At 44.3% G+C, this 17,965-nt stretch overlaps 1 protein-coding gene across 2 annotated transcripts in view; it reads right to left on the minus strand.

The window, feature by feature from the left end:
- Positions 1 to 17,438, minus strand: part of fancc (FA complementation group C) — a 30,421-nt gene extending 12,983 nt beyond the window's left edge. Inside the window, exons 1-6 of one of the 2 annotated variants that reach the window (XM_062516126.1) lie at positions 17,359 to 17,438; positions 14,924 to 15,164; positions 7,061 to 7,148; positions 6,435 to 6,529; positions 605 to 706; positions 437 to 498 (exon numbers count right to left, since the gene is read on the minus strand). In XM_062516126.1, coding sequence (XP_062372110.1) covers positions 437 to 498; positions 605 to 706; positions 6,435 to 6,529; positions 7,061 to 7,148; positions 14,924 to 15,097 — 521 coding nt within the window. In that variant the 5' untranslated portion in view covers positions 15,098 to 15,164; positions 17,359 to 17,438. The remainder of the gene's footprint in view (positions 1 to 436; positions 499 to 604; positions 707 to 6,434; positions 6,530 to 7,060; positions 7,149 to 14,923; positions 15,165 to 17,358) is intronic. The other variant, XM_062516127.1, reaches the window with a different exon arrangement.
- Positions 17,439 to 17,965: the final 527 nt, after the last annotated feature.

The raw sequence follows: 17,965 nt of genomic DNA on the forward strand, positions 1-17,965 counted from the left end.
GCCCTAACTCTTAAACTAGCTCCAGCATTTAAATTAGAGCCCTAACTCTTAAACTAGCTCCAGCATTTAAATTAGAGCCCTAAAGCCCAACGCCCACCAGAAACGACGTTCAGCGGTGTTCGGCGGTCTGGGCTTGCCGCGCAGGATTTTAGAATAGTTTTCTATCTCTGTGCGGCTGCTGCGCGGCAGACGTTTCCAGTGGGCTTTGCTCCATTGAAAACAATGGAATTCTATTTTTTTTCGTGGCGCGGCGCGCCGCGTACTCTTTTGGTGGGTGATGGCCTTAACTCTTAAACTAGCTCCAGCATTTAAATTAGAGCCCTAACTCTTAAACTAGCTCCAGCATTTAAATGAGGGCTCTAACTCTTAAACTAGCTCCAGCATTTAAATTAGGGCCCTAACTCTTAAACTAGCTCCAGCACATGAAAAAGATCACCTCTCTGGACTCCTGAAACTGCTGCAGCGTCTGTTGATGGCCTCAGTCAGAAGGGACACCATCTACAGAAAGAACACAAACAAATGACAGCATCTTCTGGCTAAGCTAAGCATCAACTAAGCATTTCTTTATGTGTTAAATAAATAAACAAACACATAAATAAAGTACCTTTTTGAGAGTGCTGACATGGTACTCCTTTGAAGGTAGTCCAACATGTTTCATTACAGACCACCCCTCTTCGTCCGCTGCAACTAAATGACACATTGTTTTCTGCAGAGAACCAAAAAAAACCACACATCTTCACTTTTCCGCAGCAGACGACAGTCATTTGGGGGTAAATTTGTACTTGCATGCTGGAACAATTAAAAGGCAGTGATGGTGTGTGGAGGAATCAGACTGGCTTGTGTGTGGAAAACGAGTCTGCTTTCACTAAAACGGAACCAGCAAACAGCACTTCGCACAACCAGAAAATGCCCTTATGAGACACAGAGTGCTTAATCCTGTCTTGGAAAAAAATCAATTCCAACTAGAAATTGCATCTGATATCCTGAAATGGTCCAGAGAAATTAGGTTTTGCATCTGGAACTGCATGGAAATCAGTCTGTTTCCACTCAAGGGCCACAGTTCTTCACATTAACAGCACTTCTGACACTTAATCCAGCGTCATGAACTGAATAACTCATTAGTTCCAAATGGTGTCTTCGCCTGTAAACCATAAAAACAAGCTCTGTGAAACGCAGTTCACTACACATCTTTGCATAATGCATGTCCATTTCCAAGGGAAATCAATCGTTTTGAAGGCCAAATCAACTCCATGTTCTGGTTGATGTATTCTATTGCCTACAGAGCTCTGTAGTAGAAGAAACATATATTTTAAAAACTACATTCAAAATTGAAGCCTTAGTACGCTAAATGACCAGCCTTCAAAACGATTAAAACTTTGTGCACACCTCCAAGTGGACCTCCAAGTGGACCTCCAAGAAGACCTTCAACAGCATGCATCTCCAAAGAAGCTAAGATGCTCGTTTAGAGTATGAGTTCTACAAAAAGAACCCTCCTCAACAGTAAACATTCAGCTGAAGTTCCACCAGATGCCGGAGATGTGAGCTCCTAACCCCATCAGAACATCCTCCAAGCCAGCGACAGGAGCCTGGTCAACTAGTTGAGGGTCAGTACTGAAGTTGAGGGTCAATCCTAGAGACCACAGCTCCTGTGCGCCTTTCTGATTATACTACAGTAGTAGTCTCTGCTCAACAGGATAAATACTGCCTCGTAAGGCCTTTCATCTCTTAATGAAGAGGTCTGAATAAAACGTAATGGATGAACAATGGGAGAACTAATCTGAGGTCAGAAGAACCCAAACTGGCTTTGGGTTACTTACATCAACATGATCACAGAGTTGAAATTATTCTATTTTTCATTTGGTTGAGTCCTTGAAGGAGAGCCGAAGGGCTATGCCTACTGGCTCCATTCACTCAGAGGTGTTTAAGCAAATATCTTCAACTTGGTGAGGTGAGAATGTTGAAAGTAGATAAGCTCTGATTACCCCGATCAAGATCAAAGTCTCAGAGACTGTGCGACGCATCTACAACACACTCAAACCGTTTTCCTTTAACCGCGTTACAGTACGTGTCCACACACTGGATGCTGTGGCACGCGCTTCAGTCCGCTAATCAGGCCAAATCTGGATGCACTCAGCTTTAAACTGTATGGCGACAAAGCCTGTGTAAGTGCCGTAAGTATCCCTCATCGGCAACGCAAAGATTAAAGCCATTAGAGCACAGAGGCCCGACGGGCTGAGCAAATTCTGAAACCCAACCTCAACTTTAAAAAGCCTTTCGCCCTCAAGATTCTTGGAAAGACTCGCTTGATCCCTGAAAATCAATAATCATGGAGCTGCCTGTGTCTGTGCGTGTGAGTGTGTGTGTGTGTGTGTGTGCGTGCGTGTGTGTGTGTGTGTGGTAAAAAAGCACCAAACCCCTACAAATAATTTCATAAGCGATAACAGATGGCTTTATAAGAATGTCATCTTGATCTGTGTAATCACATGATAACGTGATTAGCGCGAGACGGGTCTCTCTGGGTTCTCGCCTTTGAACTGTCGGCGCTGGATGCAGGCCGCAAACGAGGAGACATCTCCCCATCAGATACTGGAGCACAGAGTGGCTGTGGGGTGGCTGTCTCTCCCTAACCTTAGCCAGAGTCAGGGCCTGTCGTTTTAGAAGCCTCAAGCATGACAAATTCAGTAACCCGTTACATCAAAACAAAACAGACGAAAAGAAAAAAAAAAAGCCGAACAAAACTGTAAATTTAAGTTCATAATTGAAAGCTTGTCTTTTTACGGCCTCGGGGGAGAAAAAAAAAAGCAGAAAGAGAACACCCAATTGTGCTTACGGTGCAGAGCGAATGGGCACGCTTCCGCCAAGAATTAGGGCGCAGAAAAGCAGAGCGCAGGAGAGGAGGCCGATGGAAAACACTGCTCCCTGTGGTCGAGCCGTGCGGTTTGGGTTAGTTTCGAGCATGTTAGGATGTCCTCCACAGACCCAACCGAAGCTCAATTACTACCATCTGAGCTGCAAAAACACAGTAACTCACACTTAAAGCCCTTTTTCAAGTGTGTGCGTGTGTGTGTGTGTCTGTGTGTGTATGTGTGCGTGTGTGTGTGTGTGCGTGTGTGTGTGTGTGTGTGTGTGGAGAATGGAATGATGGGGTTGGGGGTGGGATGGTGGTGGTGGTGGAAGGGGGGGGCTGTACCACATTGCCTTAAACATGGCAATTAGGCAAGCTTGAAGACATATGGATGCGGTGCTTGAATCAAAAAATATCCCCCTTGGCAAATGCAGAAAGTGCATACGACAGGAGAAAAAAAAAAGCGAGAGAGGGAGAGAGTTCAGAGAGTTTGGAGATCAGACTAGTTTGCGTTAAGCTCTCTGTTACCAGCTGCATGTGGGCAAAGTTGAGGGAGGAAGGCCGCTGGTTGGAAAACAAACTGGAAACTGAAACAAGGCTATGGAAGTGTTTGTGTGTGCGAGTGTGTGCGATTGTGTGTGTGTGTGTGTGCGTGTGTGTGTGTGTGTGTGAGCACATGTTTATGTGAAACTGAGAAATATACAGACTGACAGAGAGAGAGAAAAGAAAGAGAAAAAGAGAAAATGAGAGAAAGAAAGGGGAGAGAGAGAGACAGAAAGGCTTTGGGGTAGAGAGAGAGAGAGAGAGAGAGAGAGAGGGAGAGAGAGAGAGAAAGGCTTTGAGGAAGAGAGACACAACACTGCCAGATACAGACACTGCACGTCCAAGAGCGATGGAGAGGGAGAAGGGAGGAAAAATATGCCCACTTAGCCAGTAATACCTCATCTTTCAAAAAAGAAAAAAAAAGAAAAGAAAAAAAGAGAGAGAGAGAGAGAGAAAAAAAACCAGAGTCTGACACAGCGAGCCGGGGGTGGAATGTCAGGAGTGGTGAAAGATGTAGAGCACACATAGTCATTACGGATCGTCTCGGAACACTCTTCATCTGCTGGGAATTCACAGACAGGGACCACACAGGCTGGGAAGTGGAACGCTTCCAGCTCCGCTGAGCAACATGTGTTAGCAGAGAGAGGCAGAGAACGAGAGAAGGGAGGGAGAGAGAGAGGGAGGGAGAGGGAGGGAGAGAAAGAGAGAGCGACCATCAAGCACTGGGCTTTGAGACAACAGAGAGTGAAAAACAGGCTCAAAGAGAGAGTGAGAGAGGGAGAGAGAGGAGAGAGAAAGAGGGAGAGAGGGAAAAAGAAGGGGAAACATATGCCTGCTTCTGATGGCTAAACTTGAGTGAGTTCCATGTGTTCTGCGAAACCTATGAATTCACACAGCCAATATAATACTGTGGCACCAAGTAAGTAGGTCGATTAGCGAGGCAGCCACGATTGTACAAACATCGGTACGAGAGTCAATTATTTCACACAGTTTCTACTTACGATTGCATGAAAAATGGAAACGAAATCTCAGACCAACACAAGCGTTTCCTCTCAACTTCTGTGAAACCGACAAAACAACGCCCGCCGCCCTTCCTACCTGTGAATGCCTCAACTTTTACCTCTGCAGCCGAATAAAAAAAGTGTTTTGTAATTTTGCAGTGACGCTAATAGACATGCATGTGGCAGTAAAACAGCGTGAGGCCTCCTCATGCTCTTCCTGTAGGGCACCCTGGAAAAAGAGATGATCGACCCTCTGAACAACACAAAGCATAACACACGTGTGCAATGTGCACACAGCGCAAGTCACAGTGAAGCGTTGCAGTAAACACAGTGAGAGTGATTTCTGTTTAAATTGTACTTTACAAACACTGTAATTTGGCAGTTGATTTTGAGAGGGGAACTGATGTTTTTTTTGAGTGACTGAAAAAACTAAATTGCCGTTTTTCTTATGACGTATAAGACACCGCTAAAGATACGGTCATTTCATTCCATATTATTCTAGGCCACATTATAGGATTAAAGTAGTCACAGGCCACTGTAATGATTCACACATTTCCATCAGTCAGTCCCATACCTCAGCATTCAATGGACAGTACTGTACTTACTTACTTAAGAAAGAGGATGGAAGGACAATTTGTATCTTCATCCATATTTATGAAAAGTGCGTAGGCTACACCATGCATAAAAGAGAGGGGAAAAGTAAAGTTGGGAACTAAGAGCGGCATAAATAACGTCTTCTCGGTGACTGAAACGGCTTGTTTCATTGGCCAATAACCCACTGTGTTGAGTACACTGGCGCGACAACAAGCATCCCAACAGCAGCATCGCAACACCACCACAACTACACACGCTACGCAAACACACCCGGCCGTGCCAGGGTGGGGCGTACAGGGCACGGGGTCTGCCAGCCCTGTAAAATTCCACCGTTTCGTAGCGCCAGATCTAACACCTAGATCTGACAGACACCCCGCCACCACCACCACCCAAAAAAGGATGGAGTCTGCGTATACCATCTAATTTCCACACACATTCATGTTCATTCTTCTAATCATTTAACCACAGCACCCTCCCACCCCTTCCTCACATACACACACACACACACACACACACAACCCCAACCCCCCCAAAGCGCCCTTGAGCATATTGATACAGTATGCAACGATGAAAAAAAAAATGATTCCCTAGGATCTGGTCCTTTATAGTGATCCAACACCTCCCGCCAAGCCATGCTTCCCCACTTCTATAGGTCACCACACATCTGGCAAATTAAAAGTTTACTTTAAAGCCTGGCTTTAATTATGCGAGTCTTTCATATCATGAAGAGAGGGGGAGAAAAAACTAATAAAAAATACACACATTTAATCTTGCAAATATGTGTGGGGTTACAGTTTGTTTATGGTAAACCACCTATGTGGACGCCATTAGGGAACTCAAGGTTGTGTGGGAACGGCTCCGTCCACATGGAAAACACGAAGACGTTTTTTTTTTAATGTCGATGATTATTAGTCTAATTGCTACAGTATACTACTGGATGCTTTGTCATGTCCATTTCGAAGGGCCACTGAAAGGGTCATCAAATTACGCGGAAAAGACAAACACGCCGCAAGGACACAGGCACAAGGCTTTCTAAACATTCCGCACGGCAGGGTAAACGTTGCGGGCAATCAGCGTAGTGTTCTGACACTTCACGCGCACAAACATACTAACTCATAGCATCGCTGCTAATTTACTGTCCTTGAACTATGATTGCTGGTGGAATAACAACTCAGGAAGAGACCAGGCTTTTGAGGTTTTCCTTTTTGGTGTGTTTTAGCGTTGGCGCTGTGGTCCACGTGTTTCGCTTGAACGTCACAGTTTCAGTATTCACTCTGTGGTGAGTTTTGGCAGAATCCACTACCCATAACAAATGTGTGTGCCTATTTCCCCAGAAAACATTAGGGCACACAACAGCTTAACATTCAGACAACAACAGTCCAAAAGTACGGAGGGTCTGCAATGATAAACTGCTGGATGGATAAAGAAAATAGAAAGGAAGGCCTCTGTACCCGTATCCAGTCGTTGGCCTTGAGCTCGACGGCATTCTGTGGGGTTGGGCTGAACAGACTCCACAGGCACTGCAAGAGAAGGCTGCTGCTTTCCTCTGAAGAAACACCAGAAACACACTGAAGCTGAGCACTAAAATGGTGCTGACTGCAAACACTTCCCATGCAAACATTTGAAACATACACAACAATAGTCTGATCAAAACCTGTACTTGTGAGACAGTGGTAGTATTATTGATCAATAAGGTATCATACATCCAACAAGACATCATTAGTCACGATAGTTCAAATATATTCTTCATCTACTGTATGAAAACAGATGACTGAAAATATTAGCGCTCATGAAATTGTTCTTACAGTACGTTTTATTATGCAGGTGCAGAGGTGCAAAAACATATGCGAAGATGGGTGGAGCGAGGAAGAGGGGAAACAGAGTGTGTGTGTGTGTGTGTGTGTGTGTGTGTGTGTTTGGGGGAGGGATCAATGCCTTGCGGCTCATCAGACCTCTTCAGGGTTTATGGGTAGAGAAGCGTCCAAACAGCCCAGCATCCCCCTGCAGGAACTGATTCCCCTGCCCTGCGCCAAATGGGAAACACACCCTTTCACACGGCGCCGTCGTAAAAACTCACCATCCGCCGTAACACATGGGACCGAGCAGAGCCTCCCCAGCAACTGGCCGACAAAGGGCAGGTTCGCCAGCGCCTCCGATGCACATCTCTGCAACACATCGCCACACCTGGAGTTCATGAGCGGGTCCCCAGCTCAACAGAAAACAGCATCGGCTCAATGAGAAGGGCATTCACTCTCGCGTTCAAGTTCGTCCAAAACAATGCGAGGCACCGGGCCAGCTTTAATAGGGGCTTACTTTGCAAAAAAAGTCTTTTCTCTTTCATTTAAAGCTCGGAGTTGTGACTTCGGGCGTATATGTGCATGGCACTGGATTTGTACACATGCAAAAAAAATGACCACGCAAATGTGAAATCAATCAACTGATAAACATTATGAAAGCTCAATTTGAGTGCCCGTCTCCATGTTCAAAACATTTGCAGATGGCAAGTGGGTGGCTACAACGCACTAAAGAAAAAAAACTTCAAAACTAAAAGCTGCCCTGATTTGCTTCCATGGAGCAAGACTACAATTTGAGGGCAAACACAGCTGGTTTGTAATTTATTTCTTCTATTTTCTCTTTTTTTCCCCTTTTTGTGCTTGTGGTGTGGCTGTTGTGGACTGATTTGACCTCTTCTACTCTGTCAAGAGTGCCACCCACAGTTAATTTGGTTACCTCTCGCTGGTGCAGTCATTGTGATGGGTATGTGCTGAAAAATCAGGCCTGAGCCTATTCACTGGGACTGGAGGTCGAGGGAGAGGGAGAGAGTGAGAGAGAAAGAGAGCGAAAGGGAGAGGGGGAGAAAAAGAGGGAGAGAAAGAGGGGGAGAGAGAGAAATAGAGAAGGAGAGGAAGAGAGAGTGAGAGAAAGAGAGCAAAAGGGAGATGGGGAGAAGAGGGAGAGAAAGAGGGAGAGAGGGAGAGAGAGCAAGAGAGAGTGGGAAAGCCGGGAGCGAGCCCCATTCCGTATGACAGCCTACGAATAAAGACCTTCTTTCAAGGTGAACGCCGTTGGTGGGAAGCCTGATGTTTTCTCTCTGGTTTTTTTTTTCTCCCCCTCCTTTTTACACTGAACCTTCAGAGAAAGCCCTCCGTCCAACCCCCTCCTTCAGACTCGTCCAAATTCGCAACACTTGGGGCATGGATACATTAGGTTAGCGCTGCCTGTCCCTGGGCGGCTATTAGCCTCGGTAACTCAACACTGTTGCCAATGTGTCCTGCTTTTTCCACTGCACAGAACGGCTACTGTTAAGCGGACGCCAGGCTTGGAGCGTTTTATCCCAAGGAGATCCAGGCTACAGAATTCTCACTGAATCGTGAGCACGCACGTACACACATGCGTGCACCCACACACACACACACACACACAAAACAACTTAGCACAAGCGGTTCCCACAGAAAATGTGGGGATGTGATTTTTAAGGAAACCTCGGAGTAATTATTCTTTGAAGAAAGGCAAGAGCCACACTGCAGACCAACTGTGTATGAAGGAGACAGCAAATCTACCATATCCACGTACTGTAGCTGGAGAAAAACAAAGGGGTGAGATAGATGTCATTTGTTTCAGTGAGAATGCCATGATTTCTGAGGTGGGCTAAAGTAGTCTATCTGTATCTCCAAGACATTCCTTACAGTAGCCAAAAGGCAACGCAAAGCCTTGATGTTTGCATGCAGTGCTCTATGGAGTTTGATCCTGGCCTACTGTACGTACAGTACACTGGACCGGTCACGGGACTCCTCAGCCATATTCACCCTGAGCAACCAAAGTCAAAGCCCCGAAGGTAAAGATGTTTTGCTTCTTGTATATTTACTATAATCTACAATTCCTTCGTCACGAAAATGATTGGAACAAAACAAGCAATCAATCAATCAATCGTTCGTATAGCCTTGTATTAGGTGCTTTGTTGATCTGCAATTTCCCCTTGCCCCTCGCACTACTAGTGACTACTGACATTGCTTCAGTTATATCATGGTGCTGTCTTTAGTCAAAAATAATAGATACGACAGGTAAAGTCTATGTTGCCCAAATTATAAATCCCTTCAATTAACTCATCAAATGAAACCCATTACTTTGTTGGTTAACCAAAATGTTTGGTAACATGAAACTTTCAACACCTTGGTCTGGCCACAAAAAAAAAAAGAATCCCAGCTCGGTTTTATAAGTGTTTTCTCCACATGCTGTTAGGAGATATGAGCGTGGACAGCGTGCTATTATCGGTAGAATTATAGAGCACACTTTTAGAATTCCGAGAGCTACGTCAGGCAGCGGTTTCGCTTGTTGTCTTAATGTGGCCCAGCACGTCTGATAATGCCAAGCCGCACGTCAGGTCTGCGAGCGCTCATGACAAATCTGAGCGCTAGGATCCATTCCCGATATTCACACACTGAAGTGATCTAACTCGCACTCTTCGCTCCATCACGGCTTAGCTGTGGACATGAATCTGGCCTCAGACTGGGTATCTCCAGAGGCATTATTCACCCATCAACCCTCATTGACTCATTTCCAATGACACTTCCAGAGACAAGCCATTGCTCTTGTTAGAGCGTGTGCTTGGCAGTTATGGTGTGTGTTTCCTTGCCATGGTAGCAGTCCCCTTCATTCAGTATGTGTGCCTTCTTTATTCAGTTCTCTTCTCGGCTGTCTTTGAACTTCCTTTTTTGGGAAGGTCTATGCTGCGTTCTGCTCTCCCCATTGACAGCCACCCTTTTACTCAGTGATTTGCAGGTCTAGCAAAGATGAGAGTTTTTACTGCTAGAGGGTGTTCTCTAGCCATTCACAAAATTACGCAAGTGTTTTTTTTTTGGGGGGGGGGGGTTTGACCGGACATTCAAAGCCAATGTCATCTGAGACTATATTTGAGTTACACAATTACTGAAGCGAGGTTAAATGTCTTCTGAATGTAATAAATGCCTTGTTTTCTGACAGTCAAAATTAAAAAGCATCAAATCAAAGCAGGTGTCTACTCAATCTATATCCGTAGGCAGCACCAGGGAAGATGCAATGAGGCAGAAAGATAAGACAGGGCATGAAAGAAAGATAGCAACAAAGATTCAAGGTTAGAAGGATACAACAGAGGATGGTAGAAGGGGGAAGACGGACAGACATTCAAGATAAACCAGAGAGAATTAAAGGCATGAAAGACATGCTGGTGATTTGGAGGAGATGGAGAGATGAAAGCAGGAGCTCATTGAGAACGAGGACTAGGATGCAACCAGGGAGACAGATGGGAGATGGATGAACTCTGCCCTGGGTTTATAAGTGTCAACGTCTCAGGGGCGCTATGGCGCAAATGGTCTGAGTCCGACCCGTGTCATTTCCTGATCACAACCCAGCTCTCTCCTCCACTTGTTTCCTGTTGGTCTCTCACCATCCAATGAAAAGAACGGAGAAAACCCCCAAAATCTACTTAAAATATCTTGCTGACTTATCAATCACAGTTGTCAGTCAAGGAGAACAGTATATTTTCCTAGTCAGTGCTGCTAATTCAACTATAATCAACTGCAACTACCGGTATTCGACTAAAACCAACTCCTTGAACTTTTTAAGTCAGCAGTGAGACGAGGCGAAAGACGGATGACTCAAAATGTCAGCAGATATTTATTACGAGCATGTGGACTTGAGTCCAGATGTAAAAACAAAATCCTCCCTCATCAGATCTCTATACACTTGAACGCTGCAGGCCACCGGTTGCCAGTCTGATTGTCTTACAGCATCTTGCGTGCTTAAGCGCTTCCCAAATGGAAACCACTGGATGAGAGAGACAGAAAGAAAAAAGGGACCCCGTGGAAGACGTAATGGGGAGCTGAAAGAAAGGAGGGAAAACATGGACGATGTTCAAGACAACAAGGCCGTGATGGAGGAGGAGATGAGGGACGCAAGGACCGCAGGGAAGACAGTCGGGGGGAGATGCCAGGGAGAGAGGGAGAGGACGACTGAAAGATGTGGCAGAGAGAGAGAGAGAGAGAGAGAGAGAAAGAGGGAGGGAGGAGGAGAAGAAAAGATGGAGGGAGGTGAAAATGAGATGGCCGCGACTGCTGAAGACAACCATGCAGAGGAGGAGGACCAAAGGATGGACACTAGACAAATGAAGGACAAATGAGGGTGAGAGAGAGTGAGAGAGAGAGAGAGAGAGAGAGACAGACAGACAGACAGACAACCCCTCGTGTCCTCATGCTTTGGACAGCAGTGATTATCAGGGATGTGCACTGATCTGCTTCAACATAAAGCACTAAAATACTGTACTCACAAACAAATGAAGAAGAAACACAATGAAATGAGCTTTCCAGATCACAACTACTTTTGAATGAATTTGAACTACAGCAGAAATGCAGCACACAAGTGCCTGATACAAAAGGAACACAATGATGTACTGTAATGTCTGCAACACTGCTTTTAGCTCCCAATTAATGTTTAATTTATTCCTTTTGCCTGATGAAGACCCAGTAGGGTCGAAACGTTGCTTGTTTTTTTAAAAAACATTAAACGGGAGCTAAAAGCAGGGTTGCGGACATTACGTTCTTCTTATTGAATTTGTTTTAAAATTGACATAGAAAGAAGGCATCCAAAGAGAAAGCAAGTCCCAGGACAGGAGAGAGAAGAAGCTGTCCCTGGGACAGAGCACAAGAACATACCGTATCAGGAGACCATGAGGAGAGAGAGCATCTGGTCAAAAGAAAAAAACCCTGGACACCAGTGAGCCGGGAGAGACGGTGAGGGGAGAACGCTCAGGTGAGCCAACAGGTTAAACGAGACGAAGGACACAGTTGAGCAACCAAACGGATCAGTAGAGAACATGGAGGAGGCTGCACAGGCTTAATACATGAAGATATTAGACAAAAGGATGGCTGTGGTACAAAAACAAAACTAACAGCAGTCTGATAATCACTAACCCCAGATTTACAACCTGTCTGTACACATTGCTACAACTATGTAACATGTACAAGCTGCCAAACGCTAACACCATGAAGCCAATCAAGATAAACCTCCAGACAGACTGCTCGAGATGGACTTACTAATAGTGATGATTCCTTATTTCCTATTTAGGGTCATATTTTATGAATCATCTTTAACTGGACGAGGCCACGGCAGCCATACAGATCATCTTAAATTACGTGATCCACAAGTTAATGTTTAAAGCCATAGCAAGAACATTCATGGGAATCAAATTTTGTTCAGGCACAGATAACTCAACATGTTTTCCTACCCTGAAAAAGTTTTAGGCCACCCAAGAAATCTGTGAGTTTCACTTCAATTAATCAAAGCATGAAGTGTTTATCTGTGTATAAAAAAACATTACACAACATTAAAACAAGCACAAATAAAGATTAATACAATAAAAACGTGAAAGAATGTCTTTTTAAAACAAGCCAACGGTTTGTGTGGCCTCCCTCAGAATGCAAAACTAAAGCTGTTCCTGTTGGACTGGTGCAGTGTAATTCTTTCAAGTAGTCATGTGGTAAATTATTCCATGCCTCTTGCAGGATGTACCATAACCATCTCCCCCCATTCCCTCCCTCCCTCTCTCCCTCGCTCCATCTCTCTATACTTGGCTGGTTTTTGTTCCTCTCCCCGTCCAAGTGATCCCACACAGCTTCAATTATGTTGAGGTCTGAGCTCTGAGGTGGCCGGTCTAATACTGTAGTCTAATGTTCCATCTGAGGTCCGTTGCTACAAGCACATTGCATTTGCATTTGTGAAGCGTGCTCACCGTTATGAACAAGTGTTTGTTTGTACTGAAGTGATAATATAAAGATCTATATGCATTACAAAATCTATATTCTTTCATCACTGATACTGTCCACAATCGTGAGGACCAAATCCTCAATGCGAGAGGTCTTCAACGGATTGTGACTCAGGGACCACCATTCTGACTAAGGAAGCAATTTGTCGACCATCACTGAATAAAAAAACAGTGATAGAAACAGGGGGAAATAGTGATCATAACCGTGAAACCACGTTATACATAGGGATGGGACAAAAAAAAAAAACGTATTTTTGCGAAGTTATCCATTGATATACTGGTGCGAAGTATCGAAATTGTTTCACTCAAGTACTGCAATTCTTCGTATGAATGGATTCTGTCACTACTTCATGCAGTCTCATGGTGGTGCTTATCAAATGAATGAGAGTACCGGTAATTCTCTAAACACTGCCAAATGTCTTTTATATTTTTAAGAGGCACTAACATAAAACCCTACGCACTCTGCATACTGTTAGTTATGCAATTTAGTTATGAAATGCAGTGGATAAAAGCATGATTCTAACTTTTTGCCTGTCATCTTCATTCACACAGTTACTGTTGCATCATGGATGAATGCTTTGCAATATAATGAGCACTGCAGAATCATTGTATCGGAATATCATCGGTATCGTGGCCAAAGTATCATGACAGTATCGATGCTTGAGTTACTCTGTGATTCCAACTTCTAATAATACATGCATGGTTAAGGACCACCAGCAATGCCTTCACAGACCACCAGTGGGCCCAGGCCACTGGTTAAAAACCACCGCTAAGCTATTCAAATGTCTGAGACACCACCCAAGTCGAAAACCGCTACCTTTTGTTATTGTAAGTATGCTCTACAATCAAATAAATATTTTCTGCCCAAATAAAGGGATTTGAATGTGCATTTCTTGGTGGCCTTAGTGACTTCTTTTGCACTGCACTGTATTGAAAAACGGTTTATGTAATAACACATTATCAAGCACAACTTATAAGCATCATAAAGTTGAATCATGGAGTTACTTAAGGCCAAGGAGAATTTTGCAGATTTGTTTCAAATTACACAGACAGACTACATGTAATCAAAGTGTATGTCCAAACATGGTATGGACAGACACATAATATATGCCAACCTGATCAACTTGAACACCATCACGTTTACATGAGCAATTTATTGCTACTGATGGGTGGAAGGGGCACCTTGCTATATGTGTGTGTCTCAGCAAAAGACCATCTTGATTAAAACTGAATCCCAAAATATCTGTTGAACATCATATATCATACGGTGACAAATTATGTGGTATGGACATGAGTATTCTGAGTTTCAGGACATTACCCTTTAATTCAGGCTCTAAAATTATATTTGAGTGATGACTGCAACACCCCATCAACCACACCTGAAGATTTAGAGAGTGTGTATGTATGTGTCACTTAAGCAAAGAGTTTCTTGGCACTTCACCTACCCACAATCCATTAGTAAGCCATTAAAGGGAACCTCTACGCTGAAAACATTGGCTACTTTTTTGACCACTTCAGAGAACAGAAATTTACTTCAGTCCTGTCCGTCAAACAAATGTTGATGCAATCACAAACGAAGGCCCTAGGCCCTAGATTATGACCTGTTGTCTGATGGAAACAGTCATCTACATTTGAGTATATAATATGAATATGTCAGGGATATTCCACGACACAGCGTTCTGGTATCAAAAGATAACGCATGTTTGAAGTGGCAATGCGGCCGAAAGCGAAGCAAAATTTGTAATTCAGCAATTCCGATTGTAACACTGTAATTCAGATTGCACTGTTAAAGCAACACTAAAGAGGTTTTTTACCTTAAAATAAATCATTTCAGCGGTTTATCAACTCGTGACAAGGGGAGCAGCACTTCTGCTTTCACTTCGCGGCCCTCTATCGGCTATAACCGCACTATGTAACTTTACGAGGTGGGGTAGTGTATCTGTAGTTCCATGAAATGAGACATCAGAAACTACAAATTTGACTTGCTTCGATGTCGCAATACATCATACTTTCATAAAATCATGCAACATATTCTACCTTGTCTGCTATTTGCTGGATAAACAAATAGCGTGTGTGCGACTGAGGAAAAGTGCTTTAGTGTTGCTTTAAACAAGTCTCAGTGTGAATGGGGTGTTGTGAAAGTACCGCCAGCCGCAGGGCTCCCAGCACCTCCTGCAGGAAGTCCCTCAGCTTCTCCTGGTGCCGACAGGCGTCTAGCTGGGCCGAGGGCGTGGTGGCCTCGCTCCATTCAGACACTTTGGTCATCCAGAACTGGACAAGGGTCTTCGAGAACAGCTCCGGCTCCTCACACGATGCCATCCCTTCAATCTACGGCAGATACAGGACAGAGGAACATGCCAAATAACTCCGAGAGACACCCACGAACCTACAAAAAAAAACGACATAATGTTAACAAATAACGTTCCCATCTCACCTAATTATCATAAAGATGCGGGGTTCTCACATGTTGTTTCCCATGGAGCCACTTTATGTGCGAGCGACTAAAAACAACAACGGATATTGATGTAAAAGGGAAAGAATGCTGGGATGTCGTCATAAGTCATCTCGCAGCAAAGCCCTCTCACGAGGAGTCCATCTCCTGAAACTAAGCAGCGGGCACGTCAGGAAGAGCCCCAACAATGAATTGTGCGGAGACTCCAAAGTGACAGGGGCCATAATCAAAGAAATTGCTCTTGGCCCACGCAGGCCTCTAAATTTGTCATCGCCCCGCATTTTTATGAGAGAGGCTGTAAAACAGAAGCGGGCCATTTATGCGGAGGGAGCGTCGTCGCGGGCAACGCCGGCCCTGGACCTCACGCTGAACTGCTGGCAACCCTGGTGACGTACAGCCCCAAAGTATTCCTGACAATTTAACAGCCCCGGAGAGGGTGATGATGGCACTGAACAACAAACTGCCCCCCCCCCCCCCCACAGCCCCCTTGCAGAACCACAGACACCCCCACGTACACACAAAGGCTGATTTGGGGAGAGCGGGGAAGGGGAAGCAAACGCAGCAAATGGTTTTCCTCCATCTCCACCTAATGAACGACAGTCAGTGAGAGACCACCCCACCCCACCCCACCCCAGCCGAGGACAGATGCGGGGGCTTGGGAGTGGGAGTCGAGGGCTAATTGTTCCTTCTCCCTCCTAATGACATGTCTGTGAGCAACACAACGGGCCTGGGCTTTTATAATCACCTCGTAACGCGCCAGGTTGTTTAATGTCTTGCCATGTCCCCTACTGGAACAGCGCTGAGGGTCATGCAGCGTAAATCTATAATTACCTTTACCCTGTCTGTCTTTCTTTATTTATCTTTAACCCTGCTAAATTGTTACCAAATGCTCATTATTGGCCATTGAAAGGTGGAACGTATGTTAAGGTTGCTCGCATAGTGCTCTGAAAGACTAAGTACTTCAAAATACAATTTCTGTTAAAACGAAATGTGTTTCATAAGTGACGTGGCCATCATCTTTTAGCACGTCGGGGCAAATCACAACAATTCAATCTCCTACTATTTGGAATTCTAAAGGCAGCCATGTTTCTTTAGCAGAAGTTGCAGAACCAGTCTATGAGCAGAACAGTAAAACTGTCATAGGCTGTGTCAACATCACAGAGTGATGAAGTTAGGGTCAATCTCTGGTATACTGGAGGCTTTCAGTTTCAGGCACAGAGCTGAACCTGGATTTTATAGCCTAGTTCTTGTCATTGTATTTTGATTATTGTCAAAATAATTCCAGTAAGTCTGTCAACAAAGTCATCTGATAGAATGGGCCATACTGAATAGTATATACAATCAGCTTCTTTGGGTTTTATTTGAACTAACCCCAGTTAATGAATGTGCAAACAAATCTACTATCTTGGCAAAAAAAGCAGATAATGTGGAGCTCATTTGAACTATAAAAAGAGTGATTGATTTGGTATGTGAATGTGACTTTAAAATGTTTTTATGCCTCATTGATGAATTCTACAACTGTTAATGCATCAAATGTAAACTCAATTACAACAATAACACAAGATAACAGAGGCAATCCCCAACAGTATTTTGTCAGTCACGATACTATGTAAGCCTAAATGGCATTTTTTGTCAATTGGGTCATCATTTGTTATACCACAAGAGACCACCAGTAGGTGTCGACATTGATGTTGTTCTTGCCTACAGGTTGGGCAGGCTCGCTTGGGCTGTGGCAAAGAGATCGGTTGAATACTGTTATGAAACTGGGAGGCTTACAGCAAACGTCTTACACCATTCAAAACTGAATAAATATGATATCTTCAAAGTAACTCCGTTTCTTTATTTCTTTGGGTCTGACAGCCTAGTGTATTTATCAGCCGATACTAACAGTACTAGCATCTGTAGCTAGCCGGTTAGCCAGCCAACTGGTTAGCAAAGCCAGTCCGGTCATTGAACAACTTTAGCTGAGCTAAGTCTAACCTGCGAGTTAGCCTGCACGATTTCAAAGTTGTCCTCCCGAAAAACTACAACACTACGCACAAGAATGGCATCGAAATTAATTTCTACCTCGCGTGAATTCAACTCTCTCTGTCATTAGAACTCGTCCATAACACCTTGAAACACTAACCTGCTAAGGGCGATATCCACAGAAAGTGAAATTTCCCTCCACCACATGGAGGCCGGATGTTGTTTTACTCTCGTCTCTTCTCCGTTGGTTGTGATCTCAGTGGGAGGAGTAAAGACTAGCCTGTGGTCCCCTCGAGTCTTTGGTGTTTCCATCAAGTTGGTTTATCTAATTTAAAAATAAAAAACGCGGGCGTCTGCAGAAGTATAGAAACAATTGAGACTTATTGAAAGACTGTCTCTCTCTCTCTCTCTCTCTCTCTCTCTCTCTCTCTCTCTCTCTCTCTCTCTCTCTGTGTGTGTGTGTGTGTGTGTGTGTGTCTGTGTGTGTGTGTGTTTTACTAATTTACAAACTACGGAGCCAACATGTTTCACTCATTTAGGCCTAGGCTACTAATACTCCCGAGGTTGTCATAGGATACTAGAAATGGGATATGGTTATGGGATATGGGATATGCTATGCTTGCATTTACCTACAAATAATTATAGGCTAGCCTATCTTATTTCCTAACAACCTGATAAACTCAGAGTGCGAATTCCCTGTGCACGGCCCTTTTTTCCTTTTTTTTCAGGTGCTGATGATGTGTAGTGGAACTTAGCACCCCAGGGCT

The sequence above is a fragment of the Sardina pilchardus genome, chromosome 16 (genome assembly GCF_963854185.1).
Source record: "Sardina pilchardus chromosome 16, fSarPil1.1, whole genome shotgun sequence".
NCBI classification, from domain to species: Eukaryota; Metazoa; Chordata; class Actinopteri; order Clupeiformes; family Clupeidae; genus Sardina; species Sardina pilchardus.